Source organism: Amphiura filiformis, chromosome 15 (genome assembly GCF_039555335.1).
Source record: "Amphiura filiformis chromosome 15, Afil_fr2py, whole genome shotgun sequence".
Classification (NCBI taxonomy): domain Eukaryota; kingdom Metazoa; phylum Echinodermata; class Ophiuroidea; order Amphilepidida; family Amphiuridae; genus Amphiura; species Amphiura filiformis.
Genome location: NC_092642.1, coordinates 5,268,090 through 5,286,923, shown reverse-complemented (window position 1 = coordinate 5,286,923; position 18,834 = coordinate 5,268,090). Strand labels below are relative to the sequence as shown.

The following is an 18,834-nucleotide window of genomic DNA, read 5'->3' as shown; positions in this document are numbered from 1 at the left end:
GTGTCAAATATTCTGTTTTGCTTTTAAATATTGAATACCCTGAATTTAAATGGAAGTGTTTTCCCTTCAGCTGTGTCATAGTAGGTACTAAAATGATATGAAAATTTGTTTCGGATACAAAACCTATACCTGCTTATGAATATATGTGACTTAACATAAGCAAATGTGGGCAAATACCAATTTGATTTATGGAACAAAGGAGCAATGACAAACTTGGTTGAATTTGTCTTGGTATGATCTGTCATACCTACTTACTCTCTCAGACCACTAACTTTTTATTCTGAAAATATTTAAGTAAATTGTATTTGGCTGCCTTTGTTTTATACTTTTAAAATCGACTTGTTAACAAAATGGAACTTTAAATTGGTCAGAATTTGAATTTTTTTATTTTTTATTTGTTGTAGCCATGCACAATATATTTTAAATTTTAACTATAGAATATAATGGAACATGGTATAACTCTGTTAAAATGGTCTTTGATTTATGTAGCCTGATTTACTTGTGTTGGGTCATGTATGAGTTGACTTAAATCAGGGTCCAGATTGACACAACTTATTTGTACTTATTATGGGTCACAATGCATTGAATTTGGCATTTTAGCTTTTGTGTAAAGGTTGGTTTATATGTGTGAACTAATCAAATATACATGCAATTGTGCGCCTTAGAATAAATTTGATCTTGTTTTTCATGGTGCAAAATTATAACAACAAGAATGCAATATCTGTGTGTTCAGTGTGTCTATCTTGTATGTGCATGGGATTCATTTGTTTTTTGGTAGAGTAAAACAAATGAAACATTCTGAATTAAACTAATTAAAAAATGCAGCTTGTTGATTATATGATATCAGTGGTTCTTATTCATTCAACTGTTCACTTGATTTTACCTGGTGAATTACATCGTCCGCTGAATTGAAGCGGAGGTGTGACAACATCCGATTTGGGACTCATAGGGAGTGAAATGGAAGACTCAAAGTTCACACTGCCGGTCTCCTCATCTGCTTCAGGGTAACCAGGGTCAGAGGCAAAGTCCTCATTATCATCGAAGTTCACCTCCAATGCCAAGCCAGGGTCAGAGGCAAAGTCCTCATTATCATCAAAGTTCACCTCCAATGCCAAGCTGGCCGTGTGCTCTGACACGGTGCTAAGATGGCTGCTTGGTGGACTCACTGCACTTAAGTCTAGACGAGGTACTTTCACTAGATCTGCATACGTTTCCAAGGAAATTATAGCGATGATGATGACGATGAGGAGGAGGATGATGGCAGAGTTATGGTGAGCGTAGATGACACACAGCCCCATGATGCATTTAGTTGGTTATTTTTTTTATTGTCAGTGCGTATGTGTTTAAATTAATTGGTTTTAGCAGGCAGATGGGCCAATTTCAGGATCAAGATCATGCAGGGTAAAATTATAATATTAACATGCCATTCACCAGGAAAATAAGCAGATATTTTGCAAAGTATATTATTGAATACAAGAGGAAATGGATAGTAATTTACATGCAACAAACAAACAGAAACAGACAGAAGTTAATTAAACATAAGAAGGGTATTAAGTACAGGTTAGTTTTGACAAAACATTACAGGTGACATGGCGCATGGAGCATGGTTTTGTACGCCAAGCAAATGGAGGAAGCAAAAGAAATAAAACAAACATTATAACATGCCAGCAACAACATAATCAAAATTAATCAGACAATACTATAACAAGAACAAAAACAATCTATGCAATTATAAATTAGACAATACTATAACAAGAACAAAAACAATCTATATAATTAACATACTCAAACTATATAAAAGGGTAACATAACATCTATAATAACATGCAAGAGCCTAACATAATCAACTTTTAACGTAATTAAGCTACAATGTGCATATAGGGTAAGCACTGCAATATCATGTGTGCAGGAAGTGAATTAATCTGCATGCAAGAAAGAGAGAAAATATAATCCAGTTTAACATGCAGAAGAAATAGAAATTATTGTACATGAGACCATAGCAAATTAATTTGTTGGTTCTCGTCCCCTCCCACTTTTTATGGAGTTGGTCCATATTATTATTTTTTAAATTTTCGAGTGTTAATTTTTTATTTTAAAGTTTCAACTCATTATGATGATAAAAAAGTTAATTATGCAAAAAAAACTCCTGCCCTTAGAAATTCATGAAAATCCTCCAGACAAGAACCACAAAAATAATTTTATGCGGCTTAATGAAATCATCCACATAACAAGTTTATTCTGGATCAAAATGGATCAAAGTAGAACATATTGGTGCTGATTACTATCATTTGAGTCCCATGTTTTAGAATTGTTCATGAAGCTTAACACACTTATCTATTGAAATTAACATTCCAAATGAACTTGTTCAAAGATTTTCTCATCAACTTTCAGTTATCACATAATTGGTAGAGTATCAAGATTGTCAAGTGCCATGCCTATGGGGTGGCCATTTTTCCCTGCAAAAATTACACTATTCGCTACTTGTATGGTTCCGCCATTATGCACTATGTGCGGGGAGAGCCTCAAACTGGCAGCATACATGAATGGGAATTGAATCAGTGATACAACATTCTGTGTAAGGTTACGTAATTCTTCCTTTCATGTATGCTGCCAGTCCAAGGCTCTCCCCGCACATAGTGCATAATGACGGAACCATGCAAGTAGCGAATATCAGCTAAATTTTAACTATAACCCCTAAGTCATCTATAATTTACTTATCAACACTATTCTGCTTGATCAAAAAGAAGTCTAAAAATGTACCAGATTAGATTTACTATTTTACTCTACTAAAACTTTTGGGCTGTTTAATGATTTTCATACATCTATTGGCCACACATTTGTTGGTAACACTATAACACTGCACTATATTAATGTGATAAAAAGTGCACTGGTGTTGTGAAAACTTGGAAGTAGACAGTGAAATTTTGAGAAAAAATAGTGTGTTTGAGAAAGAATCATTAAAACGAAGTGATTATCCTCTCAACTAGAGTGTAAGACCTACCATGTGTATCTCTGCCTGCATGGTTCCTCCTCTGTCTCTGCATCTCAGATTCAGACTTGTGTAGTGTGTCTGCTTGGCTGGCTGGCCTAGACATATTTCTGTAAAAAAATTATCAATCTATGATTAGCAATCTGTGAAGATAACTTCTAATACACCAAAGAAAGCGCAATTTTAGAATGCATATAATAGAAATATGGTTTAAAAACTTGTATACAAGTTTTTAAACTACTTTTGACTGACATTGTATGTATTCAAACAGGATCTTACTTCCCTTCCTTTAAAGCATTGTATGACATGCAATTGGGTGCTACAGTTTTTCGACAGCACTTGCATCATGCCGTTTGCAGTGAGTATACACTCCCAAGGCATGATATGCAAGTTAACATTGATCTGTATATCAGAAGTACCACATCATTGCAGATTCAGTGTCCTGTGTACATTGCCCTAATCAGTTATTATAAATGCCTAGTATGCAATGAATGACCTACCTTTGTATGGCAATTGTCACCTTTCCTTTGCATTTCCTCAGAACACCCACAGCTTTGTTTTGAGTCATACCAACAAAACTTTGACCATTAACCTGAAAATATATATGGATAAAGATTCACTCATTAACACAAACTTTCTTGTGGTAACTTTCACATCATTGTTTACACAGAGAAATGTGGCAATTTGCATAGAAGTTCTCACTTATTCTGCAGTCTTAATTTTACAGTTCTTGTGGTTTTCTATTAGTACGGACTTCCAATACCACAAGTGAATATCTTCAAATTAACACATTGAAAAGTTGTGACTACTCTCAATCATCTGGGAATTGTAAATGAAAGAATGAATGAATTCTTGTCAACCAGCTTACTCCACATACCTGGGAGCAACCAACTTTGCAGTTGGTACAACTGACCTTCAGCTGGCTTGATGTTAAACATCATTACACATCACAAGATAATGTCATACACCAACCGTACATTACAGGAAATCATGGTGTTTAATATCACAACCCAGCTAAAGGTCATCAGTGTTTGCTCCAAGGCATTTGGAATAATTTGGTAGACAAGAATTCATTCACTCTTTCATATAGGCTAATACTGAGAAGTTGCTAAGAAAAACCCAATTGTACTACTTGTCCTCAATCTAGTCTTCCGTTTACATTGCTACATCCTCCCCCTGTTTATTTTAGACAAAGTGGTACTATATCTTCTCAAATATTACCATGAAAGTTATCTTGAGTATTTCGTATAAATATATCCCCTACTCTCTCTCTAGACTTACTTCTGATTTGAAAAAGAGTGTTAAACCTATAACCCAATATTACCTGTAGAATTTTGTCTCCAATCTTGAGTCTTCCATCCACTTCTGCTACTCCCTCTGGTGTTATCGTCTTAACTAAGATGGTTGTCTTCCCTCCTTTCATTCCACCTGTTAAACTGAATCCAAGACTGCCATTCTCTGGCTTCTCTAGATCTATCCACATAACTCCTCCCTAAATAATGCAAAGTGAAATAATGTTTTTTCGTTTGTTTTATTTTTAAACAATTCAGCATTTCGGTACATATCCTGAAAGCCAATTGCGATTGAAAAAGGATATGTCACATCATCACTATACGGTTTGACTGGTCAAAAGTATCCAGTAATAATGTACACTTCGACGATGATGTAGTCTCATTGTAAATTGCAAAGGTTTTTCGAAAATAATCAAAATGACCTATTCCGCCAAATTCATTTAAGATAGTAAGATTTAAGTAGAGATCAAATCCTACTTCCCACACAACCTTCCATTTACCTATTTGACATCTGTATTACATCTATAGATTTCCTTCTCTTGTTTGTCACTTTTTAGAATTTTGCTTAACACTAACAGTCTATTAATTCAAATCTACTTAAATTTCAATGTTGGTATGCTGTTTTCAAGCAAATGAATTCCAATTATAACAACTTTACTACCAACAGCTACATGCATTTTTCTGAAAAAAGAGGAGGATTGTTATATATTAAAGCAAATTACACCATGTACTTACCTCTGATGTAGGAGAGTCTGTAAACTCATCATGTGGGGTCATTCTACTTTGGGTGCCACTCGTATCAGTTGTGGTATCTACTGGGGTACTCTTCCTGCCATGTGGGGTCAACCTATCTGGCACAGCTGATAAGGGTTTCTCCACTGGTGCCTGCAGAAGCTCATCGATAGGACTATCACTAAATATTGGTGATTCCGGGGCAGCGTCTTTCGTATACTCAGCAAATGGTGATGTTGGAGACAAAGGAGTTATTGGTGACTCTGGTATGGACATATCTTCCCTTGCAGTTTTGTAAGGAGTGAACGCATACGACTCATTCTCTGCTATAGGAGTGAGAGCAGGTGGCACAGTACCACGTATTGCAGTAGATGTCTTTGGTACATCCTCCTCAGATGATGTCCCTGATTGTGTGGTTGGGCTAGAGTAGTGGGAGGTACCCTCAAAGTCATCATCACCTGATGTTTTAGTGGGTGAGTGGGGTACGCTGGATGAGGATGTTGTTGGGGGATATGCTGATGAGGTCTCTTCTCTGAAAGGTTTGGCAGATGATGGTGTGGATGAAGTCTCCTCCTTTGGTGCCTACAAGGTAACAAGAGAGACAATAAAACAACATGTTATTTTAATCTGTAGGAATACTCCTGCAAAGCTGTATTCTATTCAAATCCGTTAAAAAAAATCTGTATATTTATGCATTTTCTGGTTTATAATAAAAAAGAACGCAATCTTTATAAACTACCGTATTCATTCCAATAAGCGCCCATGCCCTAATAAGCGCCCACCCAGGGGTATTTTCAATTTTCTAAAGGGTGACCATTAATGTTGAAGTGACGGATAGACAAAGATACAGTGAAATAGCTGGGGGATTAGAAGTCCTGTGTAAACTTGCCATACATTTTCTTCACCAGAAAAGCTACTAGAACGTCTCAGGACCCTTTTATAACGTACCTAAATTTGTCTCTAATAAACGCCTGTTAGGAAAAAATTAGGTAAACCATGTAAAAATAAGCGTCCACCCAAAATGACTTTGTTAAGCGCCCTGTGCGCTTATTGGAATGAATACAGTACTTTATAAATGCACCGCATCATGTTAATTGATCAATTTAAGGGGTATTTTGAGATTTTACTATCTCTTTTTATGGCATGGTTAAATAAATATTCATGAAAAAAGCTTATTTCCAAACTTTTAGTTGATTTGGACATTCAATTTGTAATTACATATATTTCAGTGCCCCATAGGCCACCGTGTTGTCAATGTGTGCTGTTGAGCATCTGAAAATACAAATTGGATGACATCTTTGTCAAACGACCCATTCTGCAAGAAAGCTTATTCACTCAATCATGATGTAATCCCATCTTTTCTGTTGGTATAAAAATATCAACTTTCTCAGGGTAAGTTGGATGGATGAAGCTGTGGATTACAAAGTGCTCCTTTAATTGAACATGCATGTAAAACTCTTGAAGTGAAAATTTCTCTCAATGTTCTTAACTATATTGCCCAATCCTGCCCCAAACTCACCTGTGTTCTTGATATAGCTGGTATTTCTTGTTTTGGTGCCTGTGGTTTATTTCCTGCATCTAATGATGCCAAAATGGCCTCTACATCATCCATACTGTTGCCACCATCATCTGAGGAGAAATCCTGAAAAATATATTTGGTTATTATGAATCCACATTGTGAAGAATATAAAAATCAAAGAAGGGATAAGTGCATTTTCTTGGTGACCATATCAGAAAAAGATTGCTCCTTGATACCAGTTACACAGCTATATTGTATGACCTCAATGAGTACTGCTTGTTTTAAAATCGTAAATCCAATTGAGATGGATTTTCATGAAAAGAAAGCTCTGCAAATGTCAAATATAATGAGCTAAAAATCTAAATTTAGATTTTGCTTGGCAAATGACTCTCTTTGCTTCATCGCATCACTACTGTAATCCATACTTACTTCCCAAGATTCATCTTCAGATACATCCCCCAAATCAAAATCAAGTTCATCCATAACAGATGGCTTGGTTGACCTCTTGGCATCATGTACACCTGGTTTTCCTCCTGTATCTGAACGAGGGGATGATGTGGGATGTAGTGGACCAGGTGAAGGTGTCCTTGTGGGTTGACGCGTGGAGTGAGGAGTATGTGGCCTGGTAGAACTAGCTGTTGATGCTGGACTTGGTGTTTGGGTGGCCCTCTTTACAGGATATACAGGGTCGCCATTTCTAAAATAAGTTTAAAATGTAATGTATATATAAGGCAATAGAAACAAATTGGTTTGATCTTTATTATTTATGAAATCAAATTATTAGTATTGTTAATTGTGATAACATATAAATCTTTGCATGTATTGATATTGACCAATATAAATTTAGCATTAATTCTGATTAATTGTGTGCCTAGCAGTACCATGTAACCTTACCTTGTTGCCTGTAATTTCACAAGTGGAATAGCCTGATCTAATACCCTTCTTGCTTCCAGTAACCCAATTCCAGACAAGCTTCTCCCATTGATAGCTTGGACACGATCACCAGATTGAACACTGCCCTCTATCTCTGCTGGTAGTCCAGGTGTAATATCACCAACAAAAATACCTTGTCTACGACTCTTCAGATCAAGCGTCAGCGACATACCCAAATGTCCGGCATTGTTTCGTTTAATTTTTATGACAGGTAAATCTTGGGTGGAAATTGAGGGCGTATTTGATCTCGTTGATGGTGTGGAATCTGGTGTGAACATGTGTTTTGATGGTGATTGAGGTGGTGATGGTGATGCAACATTATCTGGTCTGATTCTGTTGCGACACAAACGAAGAGTGACTTCTTGTGGTGCGGTGCGTAAGAAGGACACAGCATCAAAATGGCTCATGCCTTTCAGGTCTGTGTCGTTTACCTGGAAAGTAAAATCAGAAACTGGACATTAGAATGCATTTGGGAAATTCAATAAGCTTAGTTGTATATATTTTCACTGTTTTCAAGGAATTTTTATACCCTATCATTCTATTTCAACATATACAAAAAACATATGCCATATCTTTACACACGAACGTACATGTATTGCAGAGATGCCAACATTAACATCCAGAAAATAGGGAGGATTCAAACAAAAGATAGGGAGGTTTTCAAAATTACATGCAACTTCAAAGGCACAAAACTTGTCAGAAATAGGGAGGTTGCCACTTTGGTGTCAAAATGGACAAAAATGTTTACAAAAATAGGGTGTCTCCCTCTAAAATAGGGAGGGTTGGCATCTCTGGTATTGTGCTGTGATTCCAAAACAAAGTGCCCATTTCAAGGCTATACAAGGCTATGGCACAGTACCACATAACATCACTATCAAACTCAAAGATATGAATATTCATAGATAATCATGCAAAACATAATTTGCTTTGTAAATTACAAGTCGCTTCCTCAAATACATACCATGAGTACTTTATCTCCTTTCTTGAGTCTGCCATCAGACAATGCAGGGTCATGAATAATATCCTTGATGTAACATCCTCCAGAGTTTGCACCCCCGGCAACCGTGAACCCAAAGCCTCCCCGGGCTGGCTTGATTAAAGTGATGTCAAAATATTCCTGTTATGTGATAAATGCCAGAGAGATGGGAGAAAAATACATTATTTCTTGCTAAAATAGAGCAATATTTGACTTGCTGCATTTTCTGTATAGGCCTACACCATTTAATAATTTCAGAAATTTATAATAACCCATATAATTTAAAAACAAGGATCGAAAAAGGCTGCACATCATCACATGCATTGCATAATGCTATGGAAATCCAACATGTTGGGATGTCTTGCATGCTTAATAAAAGCAAATGACATATGGTGTCTAAGAATGCAAAAAGATCAGACCCATAATCATAGGGTCACAGGTTCAAGTCATAGTGCAGCCAATGTGTTGTCATACACTTAATCACATTTGCTTCACTTCACCCTGGTGTAAATGGGTACTGCCTTATACTGGAATACTGCGGGAGGAGTGGCACCCCTCACACAGGAACATTATACACAGAGAAGTCTGGCCTCAAGTCACTTAAAAAGAGAGATGGGCACACAGGCATGACCTTTCACCTAATGTGTTAGTGCAAACAATTACTTTCGGACTTACAGCATCTTGTTCATTAACTGCTGTAATAGACCCTTCTGATGGTGACGGAGTCACCACTATCTGTGACCTCACTGGTGTAATAGATCTTCTGGTCAATGGAACCTCTTCTGTGGTAGAAACATCTGGAGAAGAAGGTGGCCAGCTTATCTCATCATCAGCCTTCTGCTTAGGTGGTGCCAGAAGACTTCTGGTGTGAAAGGAGGAGTGTAAGGTCTAGAGGGGGTTTTCAGGTGTGGGGTACGAGGTGCTAGAGTGGGGGACATTGTTGTGGAGTTCTCTCTGGTGTACAGCTTACGTTCCTTGGCCTTTTCTTCTTGCTGTAAAAATATCAAAGTAACATCAGTGTTAGGACATTCTTTAAATATTGAATCTTAGTCACATAAAGAGTGATACTTATAACAATGAAAGATATTATGATTTCTATCAGGCCTAATGCTTTAATCCTCATGATCAACTATGTGTCAGCTGTTCAATCCATCACACAAACATCACCTATAATTGCCGCAAGAGATAAACTCGGAATGCTGACACCAGGACAGATGCATGCCATGATTGCTTACTGATATGTGCGCCTTTGTTGTTGTGCGGTATCACATATTTTGTCAGATTGACATGAAGTCAGACGCAACTATCCAAGCTTAATACTGGTGGCGATTATAATCAACATAATACTGACAGAATCTACATGATGTTTTTATTACAAACAGGTTTACTTTTACAAGTTCAATGGCACAGGTATCATCTTGCCTGCTGGTTCTGATCAAGGTATATACAAAGTATTTATTGCAGAAAGATGAAATTTCTGAATATTTCTGTGCTCACCTGAAGTGTCAGTGCTTCTAGTTCCTCTTCACTTGGTCGGCATAGCAACAACCTCACATCTGTTGGTGCTCCTCTCAGCACTCCTACAGTCTCCTTTTAGGACAAAATATCATGCAATTAACAGAAAGTCAGTGATGGTGTTTTCTAACATGAAATTGTAACATCCTCAAATAGAAACAGACTCTTAAGTGAAAGTCTAGATGTTTTCAAACAAGTATCAATGTACACTTTCAAAATATGATGTCTCCAGATTGCAGCTTCAAAATGAAGAGGCCCAGTTTCATAATTAAATGGCTGAGAAATTTGCCTTAATCATTGGGCCTATAGAACTACAAGCCTGAATGCATCAATATTTCATATCACAATTGACATGCATATTTGACTGCACAGCAGGCGACTACAATGTTTCTCCAGGCACCACGATCCATAGCTAGTGAGGTAATAGCATCTGGTTTTAAATCATTGTTGATATCCCCGACAGCTTCTGTATGTAAGTCAGATAGCTTTTCCTTTGACACCCTGGTCTCCTTTTGCCATGCATGTGATGGAACATGTATACATATATGTGTCTTTTATTTATACAATACTTACATCATGATTGAGATGGTGGACAGGATTGTCGTTAACTGCCAAGACAATGTCGCCCTCTTCCATCATGTCACTACGAGCGGCTGGTGACCCTGGGAAGATCTTCTTGATTCTAATCAGACAGAGATTTGGGTCTTTGTGAAGGTCTCTTCCTCCCTGGATACTGAATCCAAGACCTTGGGGTCCTTTGGTGAGTTGCACTTCAAAGGTGTTTTCTGCAATGACATTTTATTCAGTTTAGTAAGCACAGAAAACAAAATGCTGGCATCAAATTCCAAAAATGTATCAATTTAATTTGTCTAGAAACTTTCCAAACCAATTTTGTTTCAAAAGAAATGTTCTGATGGTTCAAAGCTTACGATGATCAAAGCTAATAATTATCAATGACATGAAACTAATTCAATAATAACAAAAGCAAGTTTGGAATTGGATGGATCAATTGCCAAAATTTACATCTTATATATAAACTTGTTCCATGGCATCAACAGGCATGATAGTGGGTTTTTTTTAAACTGCCTGGAAAAGCATGTGAATTTGGCCAAAAGAAGCTGAAAAAAATAATAAAACAACAAAACTGCCTGAATTCAGGCAAAAGCCTGAAAATTCTCATGACTGTATCAAATATGAATACATTTCACATTATATATTGATTAAATGTTACTTGATTGTTTGAATCGATGTTTAATATGTAACCTATGACAACTTTTCTGCAAATTAAATCAATTATTTTGCAAGTCTGGAATCAACTGAAATTTTGTGAATAAGCTTTTTTTGTGGAAATCTACTGAAAAATGTTATAAAAAGGGGATGCTAGGATTACGAAATACTCCTTTAAATCAATCATCAACTATTTTGAAAATCTGCTTACCAGGGTTAACATAGGGTAGATTAGGTAGCTCAATATCACTCTCCATACCCAAGGTAGAAAATGCAGCACTATCCAAACCCGCAGAAAATGCAGTCTGCGATAGAGTCAATGCACCCATACTATCTAGTGTAGATCCAAAACCTGGCAAACTTTCATCACCGCTCTCAAAGCTTGGCTGTGGAGAAGGGTTATCAGTACTCAGTCCTGGAGATGTGATTCCATCAAAATCATTGAAATCAGGTGAGTGAGACCTCATACTGAGTGGAGTTTGTCTTTGTGAGCTGGAAGTGTGCACTGATGATTGTGAGAGTCCACTTGTGGATCTTGGAACCGGAGATGGCATACTTTGAACAGTTGGCGAATCGCTTGGCACAATAGATGGTGAGGGCGCCACTGATGGGGTACTTTGAGGGGTGGCATGGCTGGTGCTGGTGGGGGAGATGGAGGGGGTGATGGAGGTGGTGACTCTGGAGGGGGTGGTGGTGGAGGAGAATGCGGTGGCGAATCAATCCATGATTCATTGGCAGATTCAGGGAGTGGCGACGGACGACCTTCCACAAGACTTCTGCTAGGGGTTGTCCTCATACCATATAAACCACGAGTCGGGGTGCCAGTTCCAAATAAATGTGCTGTTGGTGTGAGCGTGTCTGCCTCACGTGTGCTTAGAGCAGGTGATGTAAAACCAGGATCAAACATGTCATTGACTTCTGAATCTTCATCTTCATCATCTTCCTCTTCTTCCGTAGGTGATTCCGATCTGATATCACTTTCATCTACTGACTCATGGTCACTTTGTGGTGTGGATGCAACAGACTCCTCTTCATAATCTTCCTGCAATGCTTCTATGGTAGGAGTAGGTTGTCTTGATTGAACAGAGCCTTGCGAAGGCAGTAGGTTATCATCATCCGAGTCGCTGAAGTTGATGTCACTTGGCAAAGGCAGAGAATGTTGAGAAGTGGTGGACACTTCTGACACACGCCTTTCCTTAGGTGGTGATGTTGAGAACTCCGATGATACAACAGAAGCAGCAGCTTGGTTTATAAGTGGCAAAGATAGCTCTGAAAATGGAGAGTCTAGTCCCACAGGTCTTTCAGTGATGATGTCCTCTGAAGGAGACAGGGAGGAGTTCCTTGATGGTGACTTCACTGTAGCAGGTGATATATTAGATGTAGTTACCGGTGATGGAACATTGGACACTGGAGATGAGACATAGGATGTCGTTGATGAAGATGGATCATTGGAAGTCACCGCAGGACTTGGTCCATTGGACCACCTGACAAATGGTGAAGTATTGGATGTTGTTGCTGAAGATGGATCATTAAAAGCAGTCACTGGACTTGGATCATTGGATATTGTCGCTGGTGATGTCTCTGCTGGTGAAGTTGTCACAGGTGATGGAATATTGGATGTTGTAACTGGAGATGGAGCATCTGAATCCATTGTTGGTGATGCAACATTTGAGGTTGGTACTGGAGTGGAGGATGTGCTCTCAGGGCTTGTGGGTGAAGTTGCTGGTAACTCACTACTAGGGCCAGTTGAAGTTGGTTGGCTTTGGTCTGCGTTGCGTGTAGTACTTGTTGTTGTCCTCTCTATATTAGAAAACAAGCAGAAATGTTTAAATTGAATATAAACATAACTATTTTTATACACAAATCATTTAAAGGATTGCAGGATGATAATGACTAGAATTTCTCGATTTGATTTCCACCTTGTGGTTCAGAAAGATATCTTTATGCAATTAGAAGACCCCCCACCTCAAAAAAATCTGAGCTACGCCACTGCATGTGATTATACAAACAACCTGGCGATACAATATTCATCCTTCATTGAATGCCACCTCTGATTTAAATTCTATGAGTCAATCCCATAGTATCATCTGCATAAATCAACCAAACTCACCAGGACTGGTCACTACATCACTAGACGTGGATGTAGTCTGTGGTTCACTCATCTGACCCTGTTGACTACTGGACATAATAACAGGTTCACCATTTTCATCAATGCCCACAAGAGGCGACGGGGCGGGGGTAGGAGGAAAGGCAGATTTGGTAGGAGGCAGGCCTCTTTCTATGATCAGTGTACTGTGCTCTGGAGCTCGTCGTAATGCCTCTACAGCTAGCTTGTGAGTGACTCCGTTCAGTGATTCACCATTGACTTCTAGTACACGGTCACCTGTGGATGGAATATTAGCAAAGTTAACAGAAATGATACTTCTAATTTAAAGTGTGCTGAGGCTTGTGGATCAACGTCTAGGCGTTGTGCCTGTGTACGTAGTGCACTATAAATCGCTTTTTTATGGGTTGCCAAATAACCACAAAAACCAAGTTCTGGCACTGCTTGTTTGATTTCATCATTGATCCTTTAGCAACTGATCAGATGAATCCAACCCAATCCTCCATCATCGAAAACATATATTTTCTAAAATGTTAAAACTTTGTAGGCCAAAACTTCAAAATACGGAATATTTTAAAAGAGTGTGTGTAGAATATTTATCCATGGGCAAGTGCATGGGCATGTTGAAAAACGTACATCTCTTTTCTTCAAATCAAACTATTTTGGGCAAAACAGAATTGATATAAAAAGTTTGAAGTGTTGCATAATGGCTTACAAAATGTACCCTCAGTTGGAATTTGTTTTTTCAAAACTCAATACTCATTAGTCATGATTGACTTTGCTCCAGCTCCAATGACACTCCATTAATTTCTCTGGACCTTTGGATGTATTGTAATAGGCATTAGCATTTTACTACGAAAAATCAATATAACATGCATGTAGTGCTAGTTTTTTCATGCGCCTTCAGTATACTTTGGCCTAATCCTACCCAATACAATATGCACGAGGTATCACTGGAATTGGAACAGAAAATAATGCTTTAAGGATACAGCATACATCACCATTATCAACATACCTATGAGTATTCTTCCATCCATAGCAGCTGCTCCTGATGGCACCATTGATTTGATATAGATACCTCCATGCTTCACACTGGTATTCACACCACCCTGTCACAACATAAAAGATCTCAGTCAGTGGTTATGGACTGAATACAACCAGAATGTATCTGAATGTGTACACACCTCACATACTATAATTCTTAATTGTCAAAATATTTATGGGCTGCTCTTTTAAACTTGTTTGAAATTCCAAACCTGAAAAAACGTTTGTTTAGTGTTAAAGCCTATGATGAAAATGTCATGTTAACCAACTTAAAAAGAAGCAAGCCAAGTTTGAAATTGTTATACTGTAAAAGTTAATCACACTCAAATTGCAACTTACTGTGACACTGATGCCAAGACTGCCACTCCTTTTTGTCAGGTTCACATGGAATCGATCCCCTGGTTTGAACTGATCCCCATCTCTCATTTCCATGGGAACAGCACTCCCTCTATCCGTATCAGTTGCAGATTTACCAGACATAACGCTCTCTCGACCAGTCTCTTGTTGGGATTCGTAGGCAGAGGGCGGTCTCTCTGCCTCTGATTCAGATATCCGTGCTGCTTGACGAAGATTGATGCGAGGTTTACCGTCTTCATCCGGGAAGAGATCATCAACGCCTGAACTTTCTGGTGTTGGGACATCACTTTCAAATTGGCTTTCAGAGTCTCTATCTTCTTCTTGCTCATTACCAGAAACCAAATTTTCTTGACTGCCAGTATCTGATCTTACTTCTTCTTGAGTTGGACTGAAATCTCTTCCAAGCTGATGATGTCCGCCTGTGGAATCATCATGATTTTGATAGCCATTTGATTGATGACTATGTTCCGCATTATGATGTTGCTGGCTTGTGGAAGCATCATCAACAGACAAGTTCTTGGTGGATATCACCCTGGGTGGTGTTCTCACTCCTGCCTCGGTTAAGCTGTAGTTTGATCCAAAACTCTCTGGACGACGTTGTGGTTTCCTAGGAGGAGTCGATTTGCGCCTTTCTACACTGGCTGTTGGGGGTTTGCCATTTATGCTTTGATCAGACAGAGCCAAATTTGGTTTAGAATGGAGGGGTTTGTTAACTTTGGCATAAAGTACATCATCAACAACTTCATGTACAGTCTGTTCAATCCTAGGAACTGTAATAAAAGAAACCAATTATTAGGTACCTAAGAGTAACATGCAGAAAATTGAATTATGGATATTTTACATGTTCACAAAACCACGGCAACCATGTTTTGCACATGAACACAATGTTAAGACCAAGCAACCTCCATCTCTTATCTCATCCTCATTGTGTGATTCTTAGGGAGATGCATTATGATATATAAAAATTGTCAAAACTTGCTGTCCAAAAGAAATGGCTGCATGGTGCTGGTACAGAGTTGCCAACCTATTGAACACTTTACAGTAAAATTCTCAAGACAAAGTTTGTGTTTGATGTTCTCTGTCAGTCAAATTCAGAAATCAGTGATATAACAGTATGTTCTATGGTTAGTTTTTCACTTCCAAAAATATAAACTGTCTCAAAAGGTAGGTCTTAGTAATTTAATAGGAAACTTTCTTTCATGAAGGCACCATGCCAACAATGCCTAGAAATGTTGTTTTTTTTGCCTTGTAAAAGTACCACGGGCTGTGGGGAGTTGATTGACATGCAAACTAGTTTCTCAGTCTCTGGCTTTGATACTGACAATGCAGATATAGATTCTCTCCTTACCAGGACTAGATGATTTGGGCTGTGAAACAATCAATTGCACAGCGCCCTCAGCTCCACGCAAGATATCCACAGCAACCTTATGGGTGACTCCTTCAAGGCTCTGACCATTTATGGAGATGATGCGATCACCTGACTGGATGCGGCCATCTTGTTCTGCTGGTCCATTAGGAGCTATTGTCTGAACAAAGATCCCAAGGTCCATGCTACGAGAACTCTCACCTCCAACAATTGTGAATCCTGAAATAAAACAAATTCATTATGGTATAAAGGGTTGGGTGCTAACATATTTCACAATTAATATATTGGCAAAATACAATTTGTTTGGTGAAATAAAGGACTTCTAATCTCTGCCAGTGTATATCTGTACCGGCAATACCGGCAACCTAATACCATGGGGTTGAGCTTAAGGTGGCACACAGGATCACTCAAAGTGGGAAATTTTAGACATTGTTTTATATTGTATCTTTAAAGTAATGATGATAAGTACATAAAAGTTATGTTTTCAGAAAGGAAATGAAACAAGGAATCCAACTAGCATGGCAGATTTCTGCAAAAATGAGCAGTTTTTGAGAAAAGCGCCAAATTTGATTTTCCATGCCAATATTTTTTGGTCCACCATAACAACTTACCCTAAATATCAAAATTGATGAAAATTGCATATTTGTTTTCTAAAGACACAAATCTAGAAAGATTTTTCTTTGTTTTAAAAATTTACTTTAAAATATCTCAAATTTTGGTCAAAATTGAAAAAAAAAGTCAAATTTTGATCCTTTTTGACCCATATTTTCAAAACGAATGAAAAATTCAAAAATGTCCCAAAAGAGGTTTTACTTCAGCCCAGAAATAAAAAGCCTTAATATTTAAACTAGTTTAACTCTACATTTGGTCTTTTGCACTTTTGTACATGAAGTTGTAATATGCATAGATTGATCAATCATCAATTTGTTTCACCACCTTACTTCATAAATTGACCATGCAACACTATAACCTGTCCAGTACTGAAGGACAACATTAAGTACTTCCTGGAATATGTAGTTGGCTTCAACTTGGATAAATCCTTAGGGATGTAGCACTCCTGGAGAACCACTTTTCATGGCATATATATACAATTCCATTATATGTATCTATATATTTATGAATGGTCCTCATTATGTTCATAAAGTTTTACATTTATGTATATAAAAACAAATTCTCACTTGCATAATGTAGTGATTTAAAAAATTTGTTTCACACAGTCTCTAGAGCAACCCTGACTTCTTACAAATTTGTTCTTTTATTTACCTTATACAATTGACAGGGTAAGGTTAAAGAGAGCAAGTCAAATTAATTTCTTGGAGAAGATGCCCTCAATATTTCTCAAAATTCTAATTTTTACACAATTGCATTATACTTCGATGAACTAAAATAAAATACCCTGTGAAAAACATGATATAAGGTCTTGTAAAATCTGCAATTTTTACCGCAATGGTTTGGTCAAAATAAAAGGAAACATATCTGATAGTAAAACTAATATCATTCTGTAAAAAAAAAATCAAATATTTCAGAAATCTTACGATATATTGCTTAGGGCATTACTTGCCAATTAAAGGAAGGTGACCCAATATATTTGAAAAATCAAATTCTTTAAAACTTACGTATAACATAAAATGTAATCAGGAGTTCCAAATCGGTATATTTCCAAAGATATCATCAAAAACTGTCTAATTAACTTCAAACGGGCTATTCCACAGTCAAGACTACATGTAATTTGACAGTTTTTTATGATATCTTCGACAATATACAAATTTATAATGCCTAATTTCAATATGTTAATGAGAAAAATATGAGCTTTCACCTGATTCCAAAATCTGCATTTTGATCGAGTAAAGTGGGGGATGGATGAGCTGTCAATCGGGTCACCCACCTTTAAAGTCTCAGTTTTTAGTAGACTATAATAAATAGCTGCTCCATGTACTTTTACAGCACAGTGTCCATTGGCAGGGAACACCTTCTGTGTATTTTTGGCCCCTGAACATGTTTAAAGCAAAACCTCCTATGTAACCTATTCACAGTTTTGTTTTAAATAATAATAAATAAATAAATTTTGGATTTAAACATGTTCAAGGGCCAAAGACACATGGGAGGATTTTCCTGCCCATGGACGACTGTAACCATAACCATTTTGTACTTACCTAGACCCAGCTGCGTATCCCTTCTGAGTGTAATGATATTGATTTCCCTCTCAGGCTGCTCTGCTGGAGGTAACTCTTCAAGACGTTCCCTCAGCGTTTCACTGATGATGTCTTCATTATCTCTACCAGCTTAACGGATCATTGGTCCTATCATGTGTTCGTATGCTTGCATCTGTGGACAAAACATGGAAGCTACATTGACTAATGGGTTTAAAGCAGACTTGGTTTCTTCAAAATCTTAATCCATTGCTTGATTTATTATAATCATTACATTGCTTGAATTAATTTATTTTATTTTATGCTCATCATTTTTGCCTATTTTTTTTAATCCTCTTAATGTTGTTACACTCTGCTGAGTGACACCACATTTCCACATTCAGATCTACACAAATCACTAACGAACTATTTCAAAAGACTCCAAATTTGAATCCCATAAATATATTTTACAAGTTTACAGGAATCTGTACCATAATGGATTCCTTAAACTACAAATTTGAAACATTATCATTTGGCAGGAGGAACCCGTATCTCAAACCTTAACATCTAAGAATTTGCATAAAGACACATGTCTAAACAAACACATCTACAAAACTGATTATTGACTGTCTATGCTAAGCAGACATTTGC

At 37.5% G+C, this 18,834-nt stretch overlaps 1 protein-coding gene across 1 annotated transcript in view; it reads right to left on the bottom strand.

Moving 5' to 3' along the window:
- LOC140171177 (tyrosine-protein phosphatase non-receptor type 13-like) overlaps nucleotides 1–18,834 on the bottom strand; it is a 71,468-nt gene that overhangs the window by 19,900 nt on the left and 32,734 nt on the right. Inside the window, 21 exon segments of the mRNA XM_072194374.1 lie at nucleotides 884–1,201; nucleotides 3,002–3,099; nucleotides 3,490–3,581; nucleotides 4,314–4,481; nucleotides 5,017–5,595; nucleotides 6,533–6,655; nucleotides 6,962–7,229; nucleotides 7,427–7,896; nucleotides 8,427–8,582; nucleotides 9,117–9,278; nucleotides 9,281–9,433; nucleotides 9,939–10,031; nucleotides 10,530–10,741; nucleotides 11,395–11,710; nucleotides 11,713–12,983; nucleotides 13,294–13,566; nucleotides 14,303–14,396; nucleotides 14,671–15,458; nucleotides 16,037–16,273; nucleotides 18,208–18,334; nucleotides 18,336–18,379. Coding sequence (XP_072050475.1) covers nucleotides 884–1,201; nucleotides 3,002–3,099; nucleotides 3,490–3,581; nucleotides 4,314–4,481; nucleotides 5,017–5,595; nucleotides 6,533–6,655; nucleotides 6,962–7,229; nucleotides 7,427–7,896; nucleotides 8,427–8,582; nucleotides 9,117–9,278; nucleotides 9,281–9,433; nucleotides 9,939–10,031; nucleotides 10,530–10,741; nucleotides 11,395–11,710; nucleotides 11,713–12,983; nucleotides 13,294–13,566; nucleotides 14,303–14,396; nucleotides 14,671–15,458; nucleotides 16,037–16,273; nucleotides 18,208–18,334; nucleotides 18,336–18,379 — 6,042 coding nt within the window.